The 18,016-nt window shown below is 39.9% G+C and overlaps 1 protein-coding gene and 1 long non-coding RNA gene across 2 annotated transcripts; one reads left to right on the plus strand and one right to left on the minus strand.

Annotated features, from left to right (window-relative positions):
- Positions 1-558: 558 nt before the first annotated feature.
- LOC119885660 lies at positions 559-6,298 on the minus strand. The gene is made up of 6 exons (XM_038695806.1): positions 6,136-6,298; positions 5,777-5,925; positions 5,483-5,556; positions 5,010-5,108; positions 4,416-4,514; positions 559-1,454 (listed from the first exon to the last, which is right to left on the minus strand). Exons 1-6 carry the CDS (start codon positions 6,244-6,246, stop codon positions 1,261-1,263), a joined length of 726 nt encoding a protein of 241 aa, XP_038551734.1. The 5' UTR covers positions 6,247-6,298; the 3' UTR covers positions 559-1,260.
- Positions 6,299-10,644: 4,346 nt separating this feature from the next.
- Positions 10,645-14,014, plus strand: LOC119885662. Its single transcript, XR_005441376.1, has 3 exons — positions 10,645-10,709; positions 11,468-11,656; positions 13,266-14,014. It is a non-coding gene; the product is annotated as an uncharacterized LOC119885662 (long non-coding RNA).
- Positions 14,015-18,016: the final 4,002 nt, after the last annotated feature.

The following is an 18,016-nucleotide window of genomic DNA, read 5'->3' on the forward strand; positions in this document are numbered from 1 at the left end:
TTTACCTTCTTCACAGCTCTCTGTGACCCCGTTTCATTCCGTCAACATCAGGCTGCATTTCCCACAAGGAGCATTTCAGAATCAGAGCATTTTGCCTGACTGATTTTGTTTACATTTTGTTGATTTGGTAATCAGTGTTTGCTTTTTGTGCTTCTACTATGATAAAGTAGGCTACATAGTTAAATGATTTCTTTTTGTGTCTGCCTTAACCTTGTTTATTGTTGTTTTACGATCGGGAGTCTCCACAGGGGTCTCTATGCCATTCTGTGTCTGACTTCCTGCCTGGTTTGATCTGCTCTGTGCTGCTTGACACGGCTTGGAATCAGAGGATTTTAGGTTGGAGTCAGTGGATTTTAGCAGTGAAGTATGGAGTTTGTGACTGCACACATGCACTGTGCTAAAACTAATATAGGCTTACAGTCACCACTGCCAGACTAGCATATTTTGTTTTGTCTGTAGCTGTTACCTGTTTAACAAACACCTGCACATGAATATCACTGCATGAAAAGTGTGATTTTCAAAAATGTGTATCAGTAAATTTAAAGTCACAGAGAAAAATAGATTAAGAGTTGAATTTATTCTTAAACACAACGTTTTTTTCTGCAGCAACATTAGCAAAAATGTGAGTGTATAAGTTTTGTCATTTGTGATTGATAGAATATGATTTTGTACACCTGCAATGAAGAATGTCAAATGGTGTTACTGTTGTGTTTGTGGATGACAGAAAAAGTTCTACAAGTTTGCAACTCTCAAAGTTTTACCCCTGGAGATGATCTGGCTGGTGTTGTGCTCAGGTCTTAGATAGGTATAAACACAATCCATAGCCTATGACATGCTGGCATCTACACATGACAAAATAGTTTTGCTTACAGATATTTGTTTTTAGCCAACATAAAATATAGCAAGCACGAAGGCAGACAAATTAAAGCTATATGGGTCAGAAGTGAATAACAATCTTCTTATACGAAGAAAGGAATACCTTCATCCAGGCAATTACTTTTGGCAAGAGGGGACAAATACTTAACTTAATTGAGAAACAAACAAAACTATGTGATTTTTAAAGGAGTCTGGGGCGAAATCCCCTACCTCAAATGAATCACGCTTTTTTTTGCTCTGGAGGACAGAGATCAGATTTCTATGAGAATAACGAGAATGCATTCAAAATAACGGATACAAATCACATTCTAATACCAGGTGTAAATGGGGAACCATTTCACGTAAACATGATTGGTTTGATTGAATGTTTGTTGTAGTAGTGCCCTAAAAGGGCCATATATTATCCCACTCTTGCCGAACCCACTCATAGGCAAGACGGGGGTAATAAAGAAAGTCATATGCAAGACACTTGAGCGGCTCTGTATACACGTTTTTCAGTCTTTGATACATCATGAGTGATAATCTGGAAGTATCGGTGTCATCATCATCATCATCAAGTGCTGGGCAGTTTTCGTACTCTGTGCAGGGAGCAAAAATTTAAATTAGAAAGCTGACAGTATTGACAATATAAATAACACTATTTTATAGTGTATATTTTTATCCCCACAATACATTTTACCATTACATGCATTACATACTGTGACATAAAATGGCACCGCAGAGAATAAAATGGTAGGTATCATGACACAACGCCACCACACTCATAAGTCGACTGTAAGGACATCTTACTGTACATCAGGGGTTTTCAAAGTGTGAGGCGGGCCTCCCTAGGGGGGCTCCAAACAGTTTCAGGGGAGGCTCAGTGAATGGAAATTAAACAATATTACATTACTTATTGCATTAGTTATCAAAAGGAGATCACATAGAATAGCCTACATGTGTGAGAGTTCAGAGATACAGTAGTTTTGGGGAACAGTCCCCCCCCCCCATCAGAGTCAGAAAATAATAAATGGCTTTGGACAGATCTTTTTAAAACTATTTAGTGTAGTAAAAAGTTATGTCAAACAGCAATATTAGGCTATTTTGTCTCAAATGTGAGTGTCTATGTGATCAGATAATATAATCATAAGTTTTGTCACGTGATGTGGTAACAAGCGAAGCACACTGCGTCTCGCGCTCTTGCAAATGGACCATCCTATCCTTGTGACCATCCTATCCTTGTGTTTGAGGATTATCCCCCAGAAGTTGTGGAGCAGCGAAATAAGTTCAAGGCAGTCATGTCGGAGTTGTACGAGCGAGGGTTCAAGCCGGCCCTGCTGTACCCGGCCAGGCTCTACATCAAGATGGAGTCGGGAGGTAGAAAACACTTTCCCACAGTATCTGAGGCTGAAGCCTTAATTGTATCCTTGCCCTTGTGGAACACCTAGGATCATAGCTTGCCCAAATCCATGCGATGAGGATGGCAGGCTAGTAGGCTATGGCTTTGGACAGATCTTTTTAAAACTATTTAGTGTAGTAAAAAGTTATGTCAAACAGCAATATTAGGCTATTTTGTCTCAAATGTGAGTGTCTATGTGATCAGATAATATAATCATAAGTTTTGTCACGTGATGTGGTAACAAGCGAAGCACACTGCGTCTCGCGCTCTTGCAAATGGTTACTCATCTTTAACCTCACCATTTGTTGCCTAACTTGCTCCTAAACCTATCCAAAAGTGGTGGATTCACAAACTTGCTGATCCGCTGTTGAGCTGCTGCGACCATGCTCGAGGAGGTCTTTGGAGGGGTCCTCGATTCAGCTGTGGAGTGTGAACGGGCGCATAGAGCCCTCGCACTTAAACCTCCACCCAACCAGCGGCCAAGACCGGTCATTATCCGTCTCCTCAGGTTCCAGGTAAAGCACAAGATCATCCGCCATGCCCGGACCATGAGGGGTAGACTGAAATTCCAAGACCATCCTATCCTTGTGTTTGAGGATTATCCCCCAGAAGTTGTGGAGCAGCGAAATAAGTTCAAGGCAGTCATGTCGGAGTTGTACGAGCGAGGGTTCAAGCCGGCCCTGCTGTACCCGGCCAGGCTCTACATCAAGATGGAGTCGGGAGGTAGAAAACACTTTCCCACAGTATCTGAGGCTGAAGCCTTAATTGTATCCTTGCCCTTGTGGAACACCTAGGATCATAGCTTGCCCAAATCCATGCGATGAGGATGGCAGGCCAGTAGGCTATGGCTTCTTAGCATTTGAAGTAGAGTTCCTATTTTGACAGCGGTGATTACGGGCGATAATCTCTTAAAGCCTACTCTCCTTTTTATGGGAGGCTTGAACCATGTTTTCTAGGCAGGAGGGCGGAGAGGTGAGAGACATTTTCCTTTTTTTTCCTTTTCCTTTTTTGCAAGTTGGCGCTGATGACTGCGGCGTGGTACAAATTGCTTACACAGTGGTATTAGAATACTTTTTTGTGTGTGTATTGTGTGTATGTGCGTGTGTTTGGTTGCTCAATGTAATCCCAGAAAACTCCATGATCAATCTGTATTGTTTACATTATGGGTTTTGATGATTTTAATATCGTTGTAGATTTTCAGCACTGCATTGATATGGGTGGCAATACAACTTGTAATGTCTTTGACCCTGATAACTTAAAACCATTAGATGATATATATAATTATTCACTGTTACATTTAAACATTAGAAGCTTAAACAAACATCATTCTGATTCCTTATTATCTAACTCAAGCTGTCATTTTGATGTTATTGGGTGTAGTGAAACATCGCTCAATGATTTTTCAAATGTCGATTTACTTAACCTTGATGGATACAATCTACACATTAAGAATAGACCAAATAGATTAGGTGGAGGGGTCTGTCTTTATGTTAAGAGCAGTCTCCAAGTAAATATCTGTGATTGTTATTTAGAGGATGACCACTGTGAGTCCTTATTTATTGAGATTAACAATTATGACAAAACACTTATTGTTGGCGTCCTCTATTGTCCACCAGACTCTGCTCTTGACACATTTTGCTGTAAACTGGAAGATCTATTATACAAAGTGAATAAGTTAAAAAAAGACTGTATACTGGTTGACTATAACATTGATATGTCTAAGGAAGATGGGGCAAAACATGGCTTCACTCCTCTTTTTTCCCCACCATAAATAGATTTACTAGAATCTAATATCAAACTGTTTTCTAATGAATTACTGGGATGGATGTGTATGTGTATGATTGTATGTGTATGTTTTGTGATGAATGTTCTGGTGTGCTCTGTGTGGTGTTATCAAGTGATAACTGTGTATACTACTTTTTTTTATAAATTATGGACCCCCACGTATAAGCTTTCTTTAGCTTCTTTGGGAGACCCATTCACTATACCCAATTGATTCTGTACCCTTAATTGTATTTTTGCAATGTTTGAAGTGGTATTGTGAATACCACAATAGGGGGGGTTGGGGGCTTTCCCAAGCTTTGTCTGAGGAGAGGCTCGCAGTCTCAGACTTTGAAAACCCCTGCTCTACATGAACAACAGTTTTTTTTCCAAGTCTCACCGTGATCTGTGTTTAAGACCTGTGGTGTGGGCCAGCCGAGACACTCTGTCTGTGTCTCAAACTCCTTCAGCTCAGCAGCAGTGACAGTCTTTCTCCTACCTGTTAAAGAGGTGATTTGAGATGAAAGTGATGATGTTCTACAGTTTATACTAGTTTAACCCACACCACTGCAAGCTCTCACACACATAAAATAGACTATGTATTTACAGTACATGCTATTATAGACCTGTAAAAGAGAGAAACAAAATACAGCGATATCACAATATTAGTTAGCAATGTTGGTCTGTGGGTATGTTGTAATATCTTCACCACATCAACTAGATGATTAGCCAAGAATATTTTTACTGACGTATTTCCCTAAGGATGAATTATTATAACATTATACGTAATAACTTTTCATAGCTATCGTCACAGAAGTCTGTATCATGAATAAATCATGAATTATGAATATTCTGAAGCCAGATAAAGGAAATTAGTCTCTCAGAGTAGTTTTCCTGTGGTATTAGTGTAATTTTAAGCTACATTGTCCTGTATACCACCATTATTGGAAATATTATTACATGTTTTCTTATATCATCCCTCTGTTATCCTTACTGTAGAGCATAAGAGTGTCAATGATGTCAGTGTCCTTTACGACAATGCAGTCAGGACAGCCACTTTGCAGCAGCACATCTGGTTCACCACTTGGGGTATCTGTTGGAAACATTAGAAGATATTAACAGTAAATAAATTACAAAATAATAATATAATAAATATAAACCGCTCTATATATATTGTAGAGTTTCATTTAAATGATTTCAAAGCCTGCATAAAAGCTTAAATGTATTACAGGTTTAGCAGTAGTTTTATCAGTATCTATGCATTGTTTATAATCTCCTTTTTACCTATTTTCTCTAAAAGTCTTAAGTGCAGCAAGTCAAAGCCTTTTGTGTGGATGGTAATAACAAGAGAAAACAATCAAGTGAATGTCAGTAGTAATAGTGATTAAAAGTTTAAATAGTGATTAAAAGAAGCAAATACAAAGAGACACAAATATCAGTGCACACAGCAAATTAAACAAAACTTACTGTTGCTGCTGACACTGAAGATGTTGTTTTTCTCATAGAAATATTGTTCTGTTTCATTTGTACAATATCCATACCTGCCAAATATTTTAAATAATAATAAAGATATAACAACTGAAAGAATTGTACAGGACATGGTGAGGTATAATGCACAAATACCAACTAATTTACCACCATTAGAAGAAGTAAAAAGATTGCTCACATTTTAACCTTATATTAATGTTGCTGTTAACATTGAAAATGGTGTTCTCATATGAATAATTTTCTGATTCTTTAGCACAAAATCCATTCACACACATTTTAACCTTAAAGTTGACATCATAGATGTTTGGTGTGTCCTTAGAGGTAACATCCACTGCAAAACTTGGCCAAAAAACTGAATTCAGTAATGTTGTAACCAAACAGACGTCCGAGGAAATGGCTATGAGGTACCAACCTCCAGACAACTGAAATAACAAAAAGAAATTTTGTTTTATTAATTTTGACTTTAAAAATGTTTGGGAAAAATCTGAAGCCTTTTGTGAAAGGTTTTTATCATAACATATTTTAGGAAAAAGAATCATAGCACAAAGGGGTTCAATAGGTTCAGTTTAGTTTAGTCTAATAAAGCAGTTTGGAAAATATCATGTTAGTTATAAATGTTGAAAGAGACTTACATCTGGTCCTTTGTCTACTGGCTTCAACAGCTTCTCGCAGGCCAGTGACGCAGGCTGGCACACTGAAGTGAGACTCAGCACAACAACAGCAACACACAAAGTCTTCATCATGGCTCAGATGCCTGTGTGTCTCTCTCAGATCTGTCTTATTTTGATCTAACTGACCAATAATTGTTGTGCCTCATCTACCCACCCCTGTCTGAGTGAGTACAAGGCCAACTAAACTGAACATTAACCCTGAATGTTAGCATTTCCAGTAAGAATTTATCTTTCCTTATCAAACAAACTGGCATGAGGCCACTGTTAAGAGTGTGCTGTGCGCGCTAGTACTTTCAGGGTCCAAACTGTTGTGTGGTCTAGCCAGATGACAGGAGACAATAAGACGGCAATAAACAAGAGAGAAAATAAAACAACTGAACAACAAAAAGAAAAAGAAAAGGAAAAAATCAAGCAAAATAGATAAACAACACAGCACATGTGTATGGAGGAATTATTGCCTCAGATTTAAAACTAAAAGTCTAAGTTCAATTCAATTCAATTCAATTTTATTTATATAGCGCCAAATCACAACAACAGTTATCTCACAGCGCTTTTCATAAAAGAGCAGGTCTAGACCGTACTCTATGATGCTATTTACAGAAGCCCAACAGTTCGGGGGCGGGGGAGAGAGAGAGAGAGAGAGACCTACACCTACACTTACACAATATACACACAGAGGTACAGACAGTAAAGGTGATGTTGCTATAGACTAAATGAAAAATGGTACAGATATTTATAGTAGTGTTAATGGTAACAGTCGTAATGTTAATGATTATAATAACAATAGGACTAGTAACAATAGTCGTTGCAGCAGAGGGTGTCGAGCAGGAACACGGGGTCAGCAGGTGACCCGCAGCCACAGATCCAGACTCCACAGCTCCAGAGCCAGAAAACCTGCAGGAAGTGATAGGAGGAGAGAGGAGAGGGACGAGAAAGCACAAGACTACCAGAAAGGGGAGAAGTTGTGTTAGTAACATGCAATAATGGGATGAGGTTGCATACAGAGGGAGAGAAAGAAGAGGAGAGAGGAGCTCAGTGCATCATGGGAAATCCCCCGGCAGTCTAGGCCTATAGCAGCATAACTAAGGGATGGTTCAGGACTCACCTGAGCCAGCCCTAACTATAAGCTTTATCAAAGAGGAAAGTCTTAAGCCTACTCTTAAATGTGGAGATGGTGTCTGCCTCCTGAACCCAAACTGGAACCTGGTTCCACAGGAGAGGAGCTTGATAGCTGAACGCTCTGGCTCCTAGTCTACTTCTGGAGACTCTAGGAACCACAAGTAACCCTGCATTCTGGGAGCGCAGTGCTCTGGTGGGGTAGTAAGGTCCTATGAGCTCTTTAAGATAAGATGGTGCCTGACCATTAAGAGCTTTGTAGGTAAGAAGTAAGTCTCAGCCAACAGACCTAGCATGGTATTATTACTATATACACATATGGATGTAACGTTTAGACCTAATAGACATCCGCTAATCAGAAACAGAGGACACTACCTGCATCACTGCCGATGTCATTTGACCAGGGAGTGAATGGTGATTAATGCGATGTTCTTTCACTTCACTGTGTTTTGAGTGTTCCTGTCTGTCCCTGTGTTTCCCACTCAGCTGCATCTACACACCTGCACTGTGTTGCACTAGCTCTGTATACTGTAATGTGAGGTTAATGTGTTTTTTACGTTCATAACACAGGAACCCCCTTACATATTGTTTAGGGTGTAGCAGTGGGGTTTGTTTTGTTGTTTCTTCATGTAAGGCAAGGCAAGGCAAGGCAAGTTTATTTGTATAGCACATTTCAACAACAAGGTAATTCAAAGTGCTTTACATAAAACATAAAAGCAACAGGGAAATATAAAAAAGTTTTAAAGCAACATAGGGAAATTGAAAAAATACACATTAAAATATAATAAAAGTTACAGTACAGTGTACAATCAGGGTTAAAAGAGTTAAATGGATTGCTCTGTGATACTTTTGCTTCTTGGTATTGTTGTTGTTATGTATTGTTCTCCAGTGTCACAAGCAGGGCATTGTTAAAAAGTAAGCGTTGTTGTTGTTAGCTATGTTAACCTAGCAGCTAAGCTAACTTAAGTTAACTGTTGCCAGTGACATTAAGCTGATGATATATGTGGGTGCAGATTAGTGGGGGAAGGGGATTACTGAAGTAATGTTTACTCATTACCATTGATGGCAACATTGCCAAGCACCATTGCTCTAAAAGTTGCTCCGTGTATGAGGTGGTACATATTGAAGAAAGAAATTGTGTCTCTAAAGCCTGTAACATAACTGTACATGCAGCTGTCGTAAACAGGAGCTACAATACTAATCTGTATAAATATAGAGTTGTGCAAAATGTTTCCTTTAGTAGTATACTGTTAGTGAGGTATGTGAGTAGCCTCAACATGGCCGTTTAGTAAAGATATTCAAAGCCACACTGAATTTTTATTCAGATGTGCAACAATAACTTCTCTGTCAGGGCAAGTTAGGGCATAAAGTTGACACTAGAGGCTTAGTAACTGCTAGTTAGTTAGACCAAAATTGGATGCACCATGATAACATAGGGTATGGACTAAATGGAGTTTCAAAATCAGTCTTCTTCAAGTCTTTGAACATCTGTAGATAGTCTTCAAATGCGAAATGAGCAAGCTTTTAAAATGTAAAATAGAGTCAATTTGAACCTAGACTAATTTTCAACTGCAAATCACCACAATCTTTATTACTGGGTTGGACTATGACTTTACATATTCTTGCGCCACTGGATTAAAATGGAGACTTTGCTCTTTATTTACCCATTGCCATGGTGAATTGTAGTATTACAATTACAAATGTTGCATTATTGCAACAGCCTTTTCACCTGTTTAACCCAAAAATCTATTGATCGACTTCAGACCGTCCAGAACTCAGCTGCCAGGCTTTTAACCAGAACAAAGAAATATGACCACATTACTCCTATTTTAGCTTCATTACACTGGCTCCCAGTATGTTTTAGAACTGACTTTAAAATTCTATTGATTACTTTTACAGCTCTTCATGGCCTCTCGCCTTGTTATATTTCTGACCTTTTAGTCCCATACGCACCAGCACGTACCTTGAGATCCTCGGGCAGAGGTCTATTGTCTGTTCCAGAGTCTCGACTGAAAACTAAAGGGGACAGAGCGTTTGCTGTCAGGGCCCCGAGGCTCTGGAACAGCCTGCCCGAGGAAATCAGGTCGGCTGAGTCAGTGAACTCTTTTAAGTCCCTTCTTAAAACATACTTTTATAGGAGAGCCTTTCCCGGTCTTATTTGACTTTATTTTATCCCTTTTATTTTATTCTATTTTACTAATTTTATATTTATCTTAAACGTGTATTTTAGTCTTTTGTCTCTTGGGTATTATTGTCTTTACACTTGTTAAAGCACTTTGTAACTTGTTTTTGAAAAGTGCTCTACAAATAAAGATTATTATTATTATTATTATTATTATTATTATTATTATTATTATTACATGCTTAACTCAGTGAACACATTCAGGGTTGATTGAACTAGTTTTGATCAGCTGTTCAAGAACTGAAAACTCAGTTTAACATCTCAGGCTCACTCAATTCAGAGCTCCTGCCTCATCATCTGTCCTTTGCTTCCCAGTGTTTTCCTCATTACTAATGTTTTGTTTCTTGTACCTCAGGATCACCGCCTGCTCCTCTGCCTCACGTTTGCCTTCTGCCAGACAGCCAGCCATGCATCCTTATTCACCACTGCCCACGCCATCTGATCTTACATTATTCACAAACTTCCTTCAGATGCCTTCAGATCTCCAACCCTAGTCATCTCTCATTCATCTAATGCTCCTACATCATCACAACACTGTAGAGCTTAAACCTCAAACACCTCTAGTGTAGACTTTATGCCCTAATTTAGGAGAGAAGAAATACAGAGCTGGTGCAACCCAGTGCACGTGTGTAGATGCAGCTGAACAGGGGTCAATAACAAACACAGTGACACACTAAATACAGTGAAGTGAAATAACAAAAGGAGACACTTGGAAAACACTGATGACAATCGCATTAATCACCATTCACTCCCTGGTCAAATGACATCGGCAGTGATGCAGGTAGAGTCCTCCATTTCTGATTAGCGGATGTCTATTAGGCTTAAACGTTACATGCGTATATAGCCCAGGCTTAATAATGAGAAACACTATTTAGTTGTCTGACCAAGTCACAAGGGTTAACGTTTATTTTTCTCATCATCTTTGATGGACTTGTATGTTAGCAAATTAGTGAACTGTATGATGCAGTGAGCTGACCAATCAGCTGCCAGCTAGCCTCCGCTACAGTTAAGCCTCTAGTTTCGCGTCTCTGCACGTTCTTTTGGCGGCTGCACCTGAGGCGTAGGAGGCTGCGCTATCCACCTGGTAAGATGGAAACGACATGGAGTGAATTAAACAAATTCTGTAATCATTATTGCTTATACTGACTATACCCTGTTGTAATATAGAGAGTAAAAGAGAGCTTTGCCCGAATCCACTGTTGTCACGGAGCTAAAGGCAGTGAATTCCGCTAAAATGGTGAGTTGTTTACCTGGCGCTAGGCCTCTGAATTCGCTAGCATCCATGCTAACAGGCCCCAGGCTTTTGAGGACCGTTTGTATTTAACCTAGCCTGCTGAGTTTACTGTGAGTTCGCTAGCATTTATGCTAATTGGTGAAGCAATGCAAAGGTGCTAATTGGGTAAAGCTAATGTGAGCCTGCTGTATTCATATGTTAATAGGGTAATTAGCCATGATAAGCTAGCGGAATACTGTTTAATGCCTGTGAAAAAGAAATTTTACCTTTCCATATTGTTGCTAAATGGTTACTTTGTAAAATAATGATGTTAAAAATTGTGGATTTAATTGTGTTTACTGGAAGTTAAAGAGGTACATTTTTAGTGCATTCTTTCCATTGTTACCGGTGCAGAGGGGGATAAATCAGCACGCTAACGCCTTAATGCCTCTAATTTGAAGTAATACAAGTTGATCAATGTTTACATGCAATGCCTGCAGTTTATTTATGACACTGCTAATGTTACTTAGGGTTCATGAAACTTGAATTAGCGTTTATATGAAGTATGTAATTTTTGATGTACATGTACTTTTGATACTTGAGAGAAATTCATAGTTATGATACTTAAGAAGAAACAAGAAGAGCTGTTGTACAACGAGAGAGTGATTTTGATATTGCATTAAAGGTGTACTGAAATATTTCACTTTATTTTATAGTAGCCTGTAGCAGTCCATTTATTCACTGAATGGTAATTGAGATAAATGATTTGGCCTTGTTTATAGCTCAGGTTTTGGTAAAGAGTTGTAAACATCGTGCAGCTGAGATCCATTCCACGGAGTGATACCGATGCACATGTTCCAGACGTTCTTCCAGAGATTCGTAGATTCCCAGTCCAGGTGGCTGGGTGAGCCAACCGTATTTGTGACTCTGACTTTAGACGGATTGCCAGGATCTTCTTCATCTTTATGGTGGTAGGACAAACACTAACACAAATTTAAAAGGGCCCCAACAGTGAAAAATTAACTTTTGTCAATAAAGGCAAGTGGAACTGAGGACGAAATGAGTTCAAAGAAACCAAAAAGAAAGGGATTTTATTTATGTGCGCACTTCATTATTTTAGTTTGTTATTTTTCATAACTGTTTTTTGTGTGTACCAGCCCTGTGTATTTAATACACTTAATGCAAACTGTCATTCTGGTGTGGTATTGTTTTTATTGACATTCAATTCTCAGGCTCTTAACAATTTAGCGTCTTCTGATTCTGGTCCACATTAATGATAACCTCTAAGACTACTTTAGACTACTACACCTATGTACATTATTACTGCCTCGTAATAAGGGTTACACGTATGTGTATGTAATAATAATAATACCATGCTAGGTCTGCCGGCTGAGACTTTATAGCTGTGCTATTATGTTTTTCAGAGCACACAAACACTGTAAACACACACCTGTCCAGCATGGTGCTGTTCCCCAGAAACACACCTTATTTTTTACAGTTTATACGCACAGCCCGCAGTGGGGTTAATAGCCACATATAAAACCTGCATGTACCGACAGTAACGTAACTCATACATGTCAGCAACAGTTAGCCTAATACAGCTAACTTGCTAATGTTAGCATATCTTACCTGCTGCTTTCTCGTCAGACGGATAGCGCTCCTTTCACTGTTGACTTATTGTGTGAGGCCACATGGACAGAAATGCTGTACGGTTTTAGTTATGGTATTATAAATGATAGTCCTCCCTCCAGCCCTACTCACTCCCCCTGCAGTCCATAAAGTGCCTCTGCGCCTCAGCCGTTCAAAACCCTCCCTGCAGCCTTTGGCCACGCCTCTTCATTTGCATACACAACTCAATCCCCAAATTCCCAATCCTAAATCCTCAAATTCCCAATCCTTAATCCCCAAATTCCCAATCCTAAATCCTCAAATTCCCAATCCTAAATCCCCAAACCCCCAATCCTAAATGGCTAAATGCCCAAACCTAAATACAACATGCCCTATCCTAAATACCAAATTCATTTTTGACTTTGACTTTTAGTTTTTGATTTCGACTTTTAGTTTTCGATTTCGACATTTAGTTTTCAATTAAGACTCTTAGTTTTAGACTTTTAGCTTTAAATCTGACCCAGTAATCCCTCCATAGAAGTGTGAACTAAATGAAATGCATTAAGAGCAAATTGACAAATTGACAACCATGGACAACCTAAATTTGTGTATGTGTGTGTCTATGTGTGTGCTATTGTTATGCCTGACTGCTTGTAAATTAGACAGCAGTAATGAAATTAGAGCAGCTGGACAGTTTTTTGTCTATTGAGTCATGGATGTCATGGATGTCTAGGTGAGTCTTGAGTGCATTTCTTTTGGCCTTCCCCATGACCACTCGTTGAAAACATTGGTCAGTGTAAACTTTAAGGTCCTCCAAACACTCGTCTTCCAGGTCCTCCAAAGCGGTGGGATTGTTGCAATGTTGATATTACTTTAACTTTGGCTTACATTGGCGGATTGTCCGATTAATGAAAACATAACAACAATGACAACATAATTGATAATACCAATCACTATTGCTTTTCTCTATAGGTACAAAAGGACTAACACAGACACATTCTTGGCTTACGGTAGCAGCATGTTGCCTTGTTGCAATACCACTGAGTTTTGCTCCCATGCTTGGATGGCACAACCACGAAACTTTGCCCAACTCAGTCAACTCTACTTTTGTCTGCCAGTTTATATCAGTGATCCCAATGTCATATCTGGTTTACTTCAACTTTTTTCTTTGTACCCTGACACCCCTGTTGGTGATCACTGTTTTGTATGGGTATGTCTTCTGTACTATACGAGGAAACCTTCAACAGAAACCAGGCAATGGTGTCCAAAAACAGTCTCAGAACTACCTAAGAAAAGAGAAATAGCTGGCAGCATCTCTGTCTCTGGTCTTGGCTCTGTTTGCCCTGGCCTGGCTCTCTCTCCACATAATGTGTAATAAACTGCATTGTTTACTTTGGTGGACCGAATGATGTACCAGAAATGGCTTTCTACGTTGGCCTCCTGCTTTCTCACGCTAACTCAGCTGTAAACCCAGTTGTGTATGCTTTCAAAATACAAAAGATCAGGACAGCATACCTGAAGATCTGGAGACGGTATATTGTACATGGAGAAGAACATCAAGGATCTCAGACAAGCCAGACGACAAACAACAATCTCAGTAGTAACATTAACAGTTGTCAAAAATGAGTGAAAGAAGATTTTCCTTGTTTTTGTGCTTCTTTGTTCTTAATGGCTATATGACTTTACAGGCACTTTGTTTAATACAAAGATTGATACAACATTTTCTTGTATTCTTCATCAGTATGTTTTTTTATTAGCTGTCTCATGTTTTTATTAGTTGATTAGGTTTGTTGTTAGCTCTGTCATAGTTGAGCCCAATGCTGTGACGTCAGCCTTTTGCTTGTGTTTTTCCCTTTCCGGCGTCCCCCAGTGTGTTTTGTCGATCTTTCTGTGTCTGGGTGCTGTGGGCGTGGTGATGACTCTTGCTCTCCTCCCTGGCTCCTGATTTCTTGCCAATTATATACATCTGCTTTTCAGGCCACCAGGCTGAGCAGATTCAGTTTATGGAGTTTGATTGTACAACATAAGTTAACAGTCTTATGCTGGGTACACACCTAAAGATAATCGGGCTGATTTCCCCCCTTCCGACAATCCTAGCTATGTCCCGATTATCTTGATGGTTCTACAGATTATCTAATCAGATTCTTCCTTGGTGTTAAGAGTGTCCGAACCTGATCGGAAGACCGTCGGAGGCGCCCCGATCGGGAATCGTAAATAAATATTCAACATGTTGAATATTTACGGTCGAATACGGTTTTCCGATCAGGTTCGGATCGGATCCCCGAGGACAAACGCGCGCACGTTCTGGAGATTATGACGTGAAACGAAACAATATCCAATCAGAAGGCGAGATGATTGAAGACGGCAGCGTAAGAAACGCAGTCATGGCGCAGCACAAGGTGAAATTAATGTGGACAGCAGAGATGGAGGATCAGCTTGTAGATTTGTGGCAACAGCACGAATGTTTGTTCAACGTGTCGTGTAAAACATACCACAACAGACTGAACAAAGAGAAGACTTGGTCAGAAATAGCTTGCGCATTGTCATTACCAGGTAGCTGACCAAATAGCAACAAAGTATATTATGTGTGTGATCTTGGCTGAATGTAGTAAGTGTGCTGTCTTTGTCTCATCATGGCACACCACACACTATAGGAGCAAAACGGTTAAAACTAGGATTTTTTCTCCTCATATTTGTGGTATATCATATTTTGAAAATCTTATAAGATGTAAAAAATCCTTTGGCGTGTACCCAGCATTAGGCGATAATGAGGAAGGCAAGAGTCCAAAACAGGGAAGCAATCAAAATATAAAGCAAACAAATCCAAAAGGCACAGAAGATAATCCAAAATCCAATACTTCACAATAAAATACAGAAACACAGGTAAACTTGACAAGAGACAAGCAGGGACACTTGATGACTCACAAGGCTGGATGGACACAGGTGGAGCAAACAATCAACCAGGACAGGAAACAACTTTTTACTTTGAAAGTAAACAGGAAATAGCAACATCCCCCCCCCCCCCCCCCCCCAGCACAAATGGGTTCAGTTTTGTCATAGATAATCCCGTCTGAGTGAGTACAAAGCCAATTTAACTGAACGTTAACCCTGAATGTTAGCATTTCCAGACAGAAAGATTTTATGTTTACTTATGTGGAAGTGCAACAACTTCCCCAAGTTGGTTGATGGAAAAGGACTTAGAGGAGACGAGATATCAGATTCAAACTGCACCTTTATTGAAACAGATATATCTGGAGACCCTTCCTGCACGCTACCTAAGTCAAGGTCTGACTACTCTTCTGCTAAGCTGTGTATATGTTGAAGAGACATCACCCAGCTGCACATCCCATGTTACCTTATATGGAAGTTGTCAATAGGTGTAGAATATTTCTAGTGTGCCTTAAGGGCTGTCATGTGAGTGACAAGTGTGAAGTGTGTCAGAGTGTATTGGTTTCAGGGCCCGGTTTCCTGTTATTCAGCACAAGCTTCTGTCTTAACTGCTGAGTTACCTAAGATAAGCATGTCACACAATATTGAGTATCATATGAGCAATCATAAGTAATAAGTAAACATATAAGAGAATCATATTATGCAATATCACTGTAGGGTTGTGTTGTATATCCAAACTTATCAAACAAATTGGCATGAAGCCGCTGTTTGCCATCTGTTTTGTAGTTTCATAAGAGTGTGCTGTGTGCACCAATACTTTCAGGGTCCAAATTTGGTCTGGCCAGGTGACAGGAGACAATAAAGAGCAATAAACAGCAGAGAAAATAAAACAACTAAACAACAAAGAGAAAAGGAAAAAGTCAAGTAAAATAAATAAGACAGCACAGCAGTGTGAACTAAATGAAATACATAAAGAGCAAGGCAACTACAAATTGACAACCATGGACAACTTAAATTTGTGTGTGTGTGTGGGCGGATTGTCTGAAATGTTTGTTAAGCTGCTCACCGCCATGTTTGAAATTGCACAAAGTCTCACTATGCCATCTCCCTCACTGTCCCAACATATCTCTGAGGTTTCTCCAGAGTTGAAACGCCTTTGCCCTTGTCTGGTCATGAAACTTTCTTTCTGTTTATAGGGGAATTATCACACGTCACATCGATTGCTGCATCGTCAGCAGCGGTCAGCTTCTGACCGGCAACCACCTTGATTAATAGGATTATAAATGGGAATATATTTGCCCTGTGGGAGGCAGCAATGTGTTAGTGTCAGGGATTTTTTTGCTCAGAACCCAGATGCAGACAAGAACACAGCTCGGAAGGATATTCACACAGTTGACTGAACACAAGATATGGTTCGATAGGCTCAATGCTTGGGGGTAAGGTTCTTCCGGTGTGGCAGGACTGGTAAGTGCGAGGCCAGGCAAGGCAGGTAACAGGGCTGACTGAGATGTAAGACTACGGTGGGAAAAGTCTCCAGCCAGGTGTTCTTCGTGACTGGGCGACACGAGAGCAGAGCAGGGTCTCCAAAGGCAAAACCAGACTTAATAATCCGGCGGTGAACTGAGGAGAAGGCAGGGTATAAAAGCCAGTCCTGATGATGACAGGAGACAGGTGTCTGAGCAGCACATTGCCTGCAGCTGGGGAGAACAGCCCAGTGGTGCAGCCCACAACTCCGCCCTGAGGAAGAGGGAGAAAAGGACAGGCGAGAGGGAGAAGGAGAGAGACAGAGACCAGACAAAACCAAAACCCACCAAGCACCTCTCACACGCTCAAAAAGGGACAAAATAAACTCAAACACAAACACACAACACACCAACCGTCACCTCCCTGCCTGCGGCAGTGTGACAGCTAGAAAGGTATCCACACTGCCTGGAATTAGAAGACGAAGAAGATTATGTAGTTAGAAGTAAAAGTAACTTTAGTAGTAGTAATCTAGTAGTAGTAACGTAGTAGTCGTAAGGAACTGAAAAACAAACCCAGGAAAAATGTTGTGTTGTGCAGTGGGTTGCCAGAATCAAAAATCTGTAAACAAAGGTCTGAAGTTTTACCGAATACCATCAACTCACACTCCTTTTAACGCCAACCGCAGACATCTTGGGTTACAAGCCCTCAGAACCGACTGGAACGAGAACCTAATTAAAAACGCTCGACTCTGCAGTTCTCCCTTCATATCAGGTAAGTTGCGCTAAATCACCCACATCACTCGGTTTAGCTTACAACAAAAAACTCTGATGTATTAAGTTGTACACTTATCTAATAGTAGAATGCAGAACAATATACAAGTCTGAGACGAGCTAGCTAAAATTAGTAGCTAACTTAAAGTTACCTTGGTTCAGTTGCATTATGTTGTCTTGCTAGTTGGTTAACCTGACGTTTAGCTAGTCTAGTAAGTTTACCTAGTATTTGGCTAATAACGCGGTTATAGCGAACTCAGACTAAATTTAACTGTAACACTAACAGACCTAACTTTTTTTGTACAGGAGAGGTATCCATGGACTTCAGTAGTCCTGACTTTGTCCCGTCTGTTTTTTCCTACTCAACCAAGTGTGAAATAAGCAAAGGCGAGGCAAAACTTGAGAGGTAAATATTGTCACTTTCACCTTATTTAGTTGCTCACTGGGATCACATCATTACTCGAGTCGCCATACATTCTCTGCATGCATCGAAGAGCAGGGAATGTATGGCGAGTAATTTAATGTCACATTATTTTTGTCAAGAGGATTTCTTGGACCAGATTGTTTCTGTTATGTCTGCATTGTCTTATAAAGTCCTTT

The sequence above is a fragment of the Micropterus salmoides genome, unplaced genomic scaffold, assembly GCF_014851395.1.
Source record: "Micropterus salmoides isolate LMB-PRFRI ecotype aquatic unplaced genomic scaffold, ASM1485139v1 Ms_hic_scaffold_4, whole genome shotgun sequence".
NCBI lineage: Eukaryota > Metazoa > Chordata > Actinopteri > Centrarchiformes > Centrarchidae > Micropterus > Micropterus salmoides.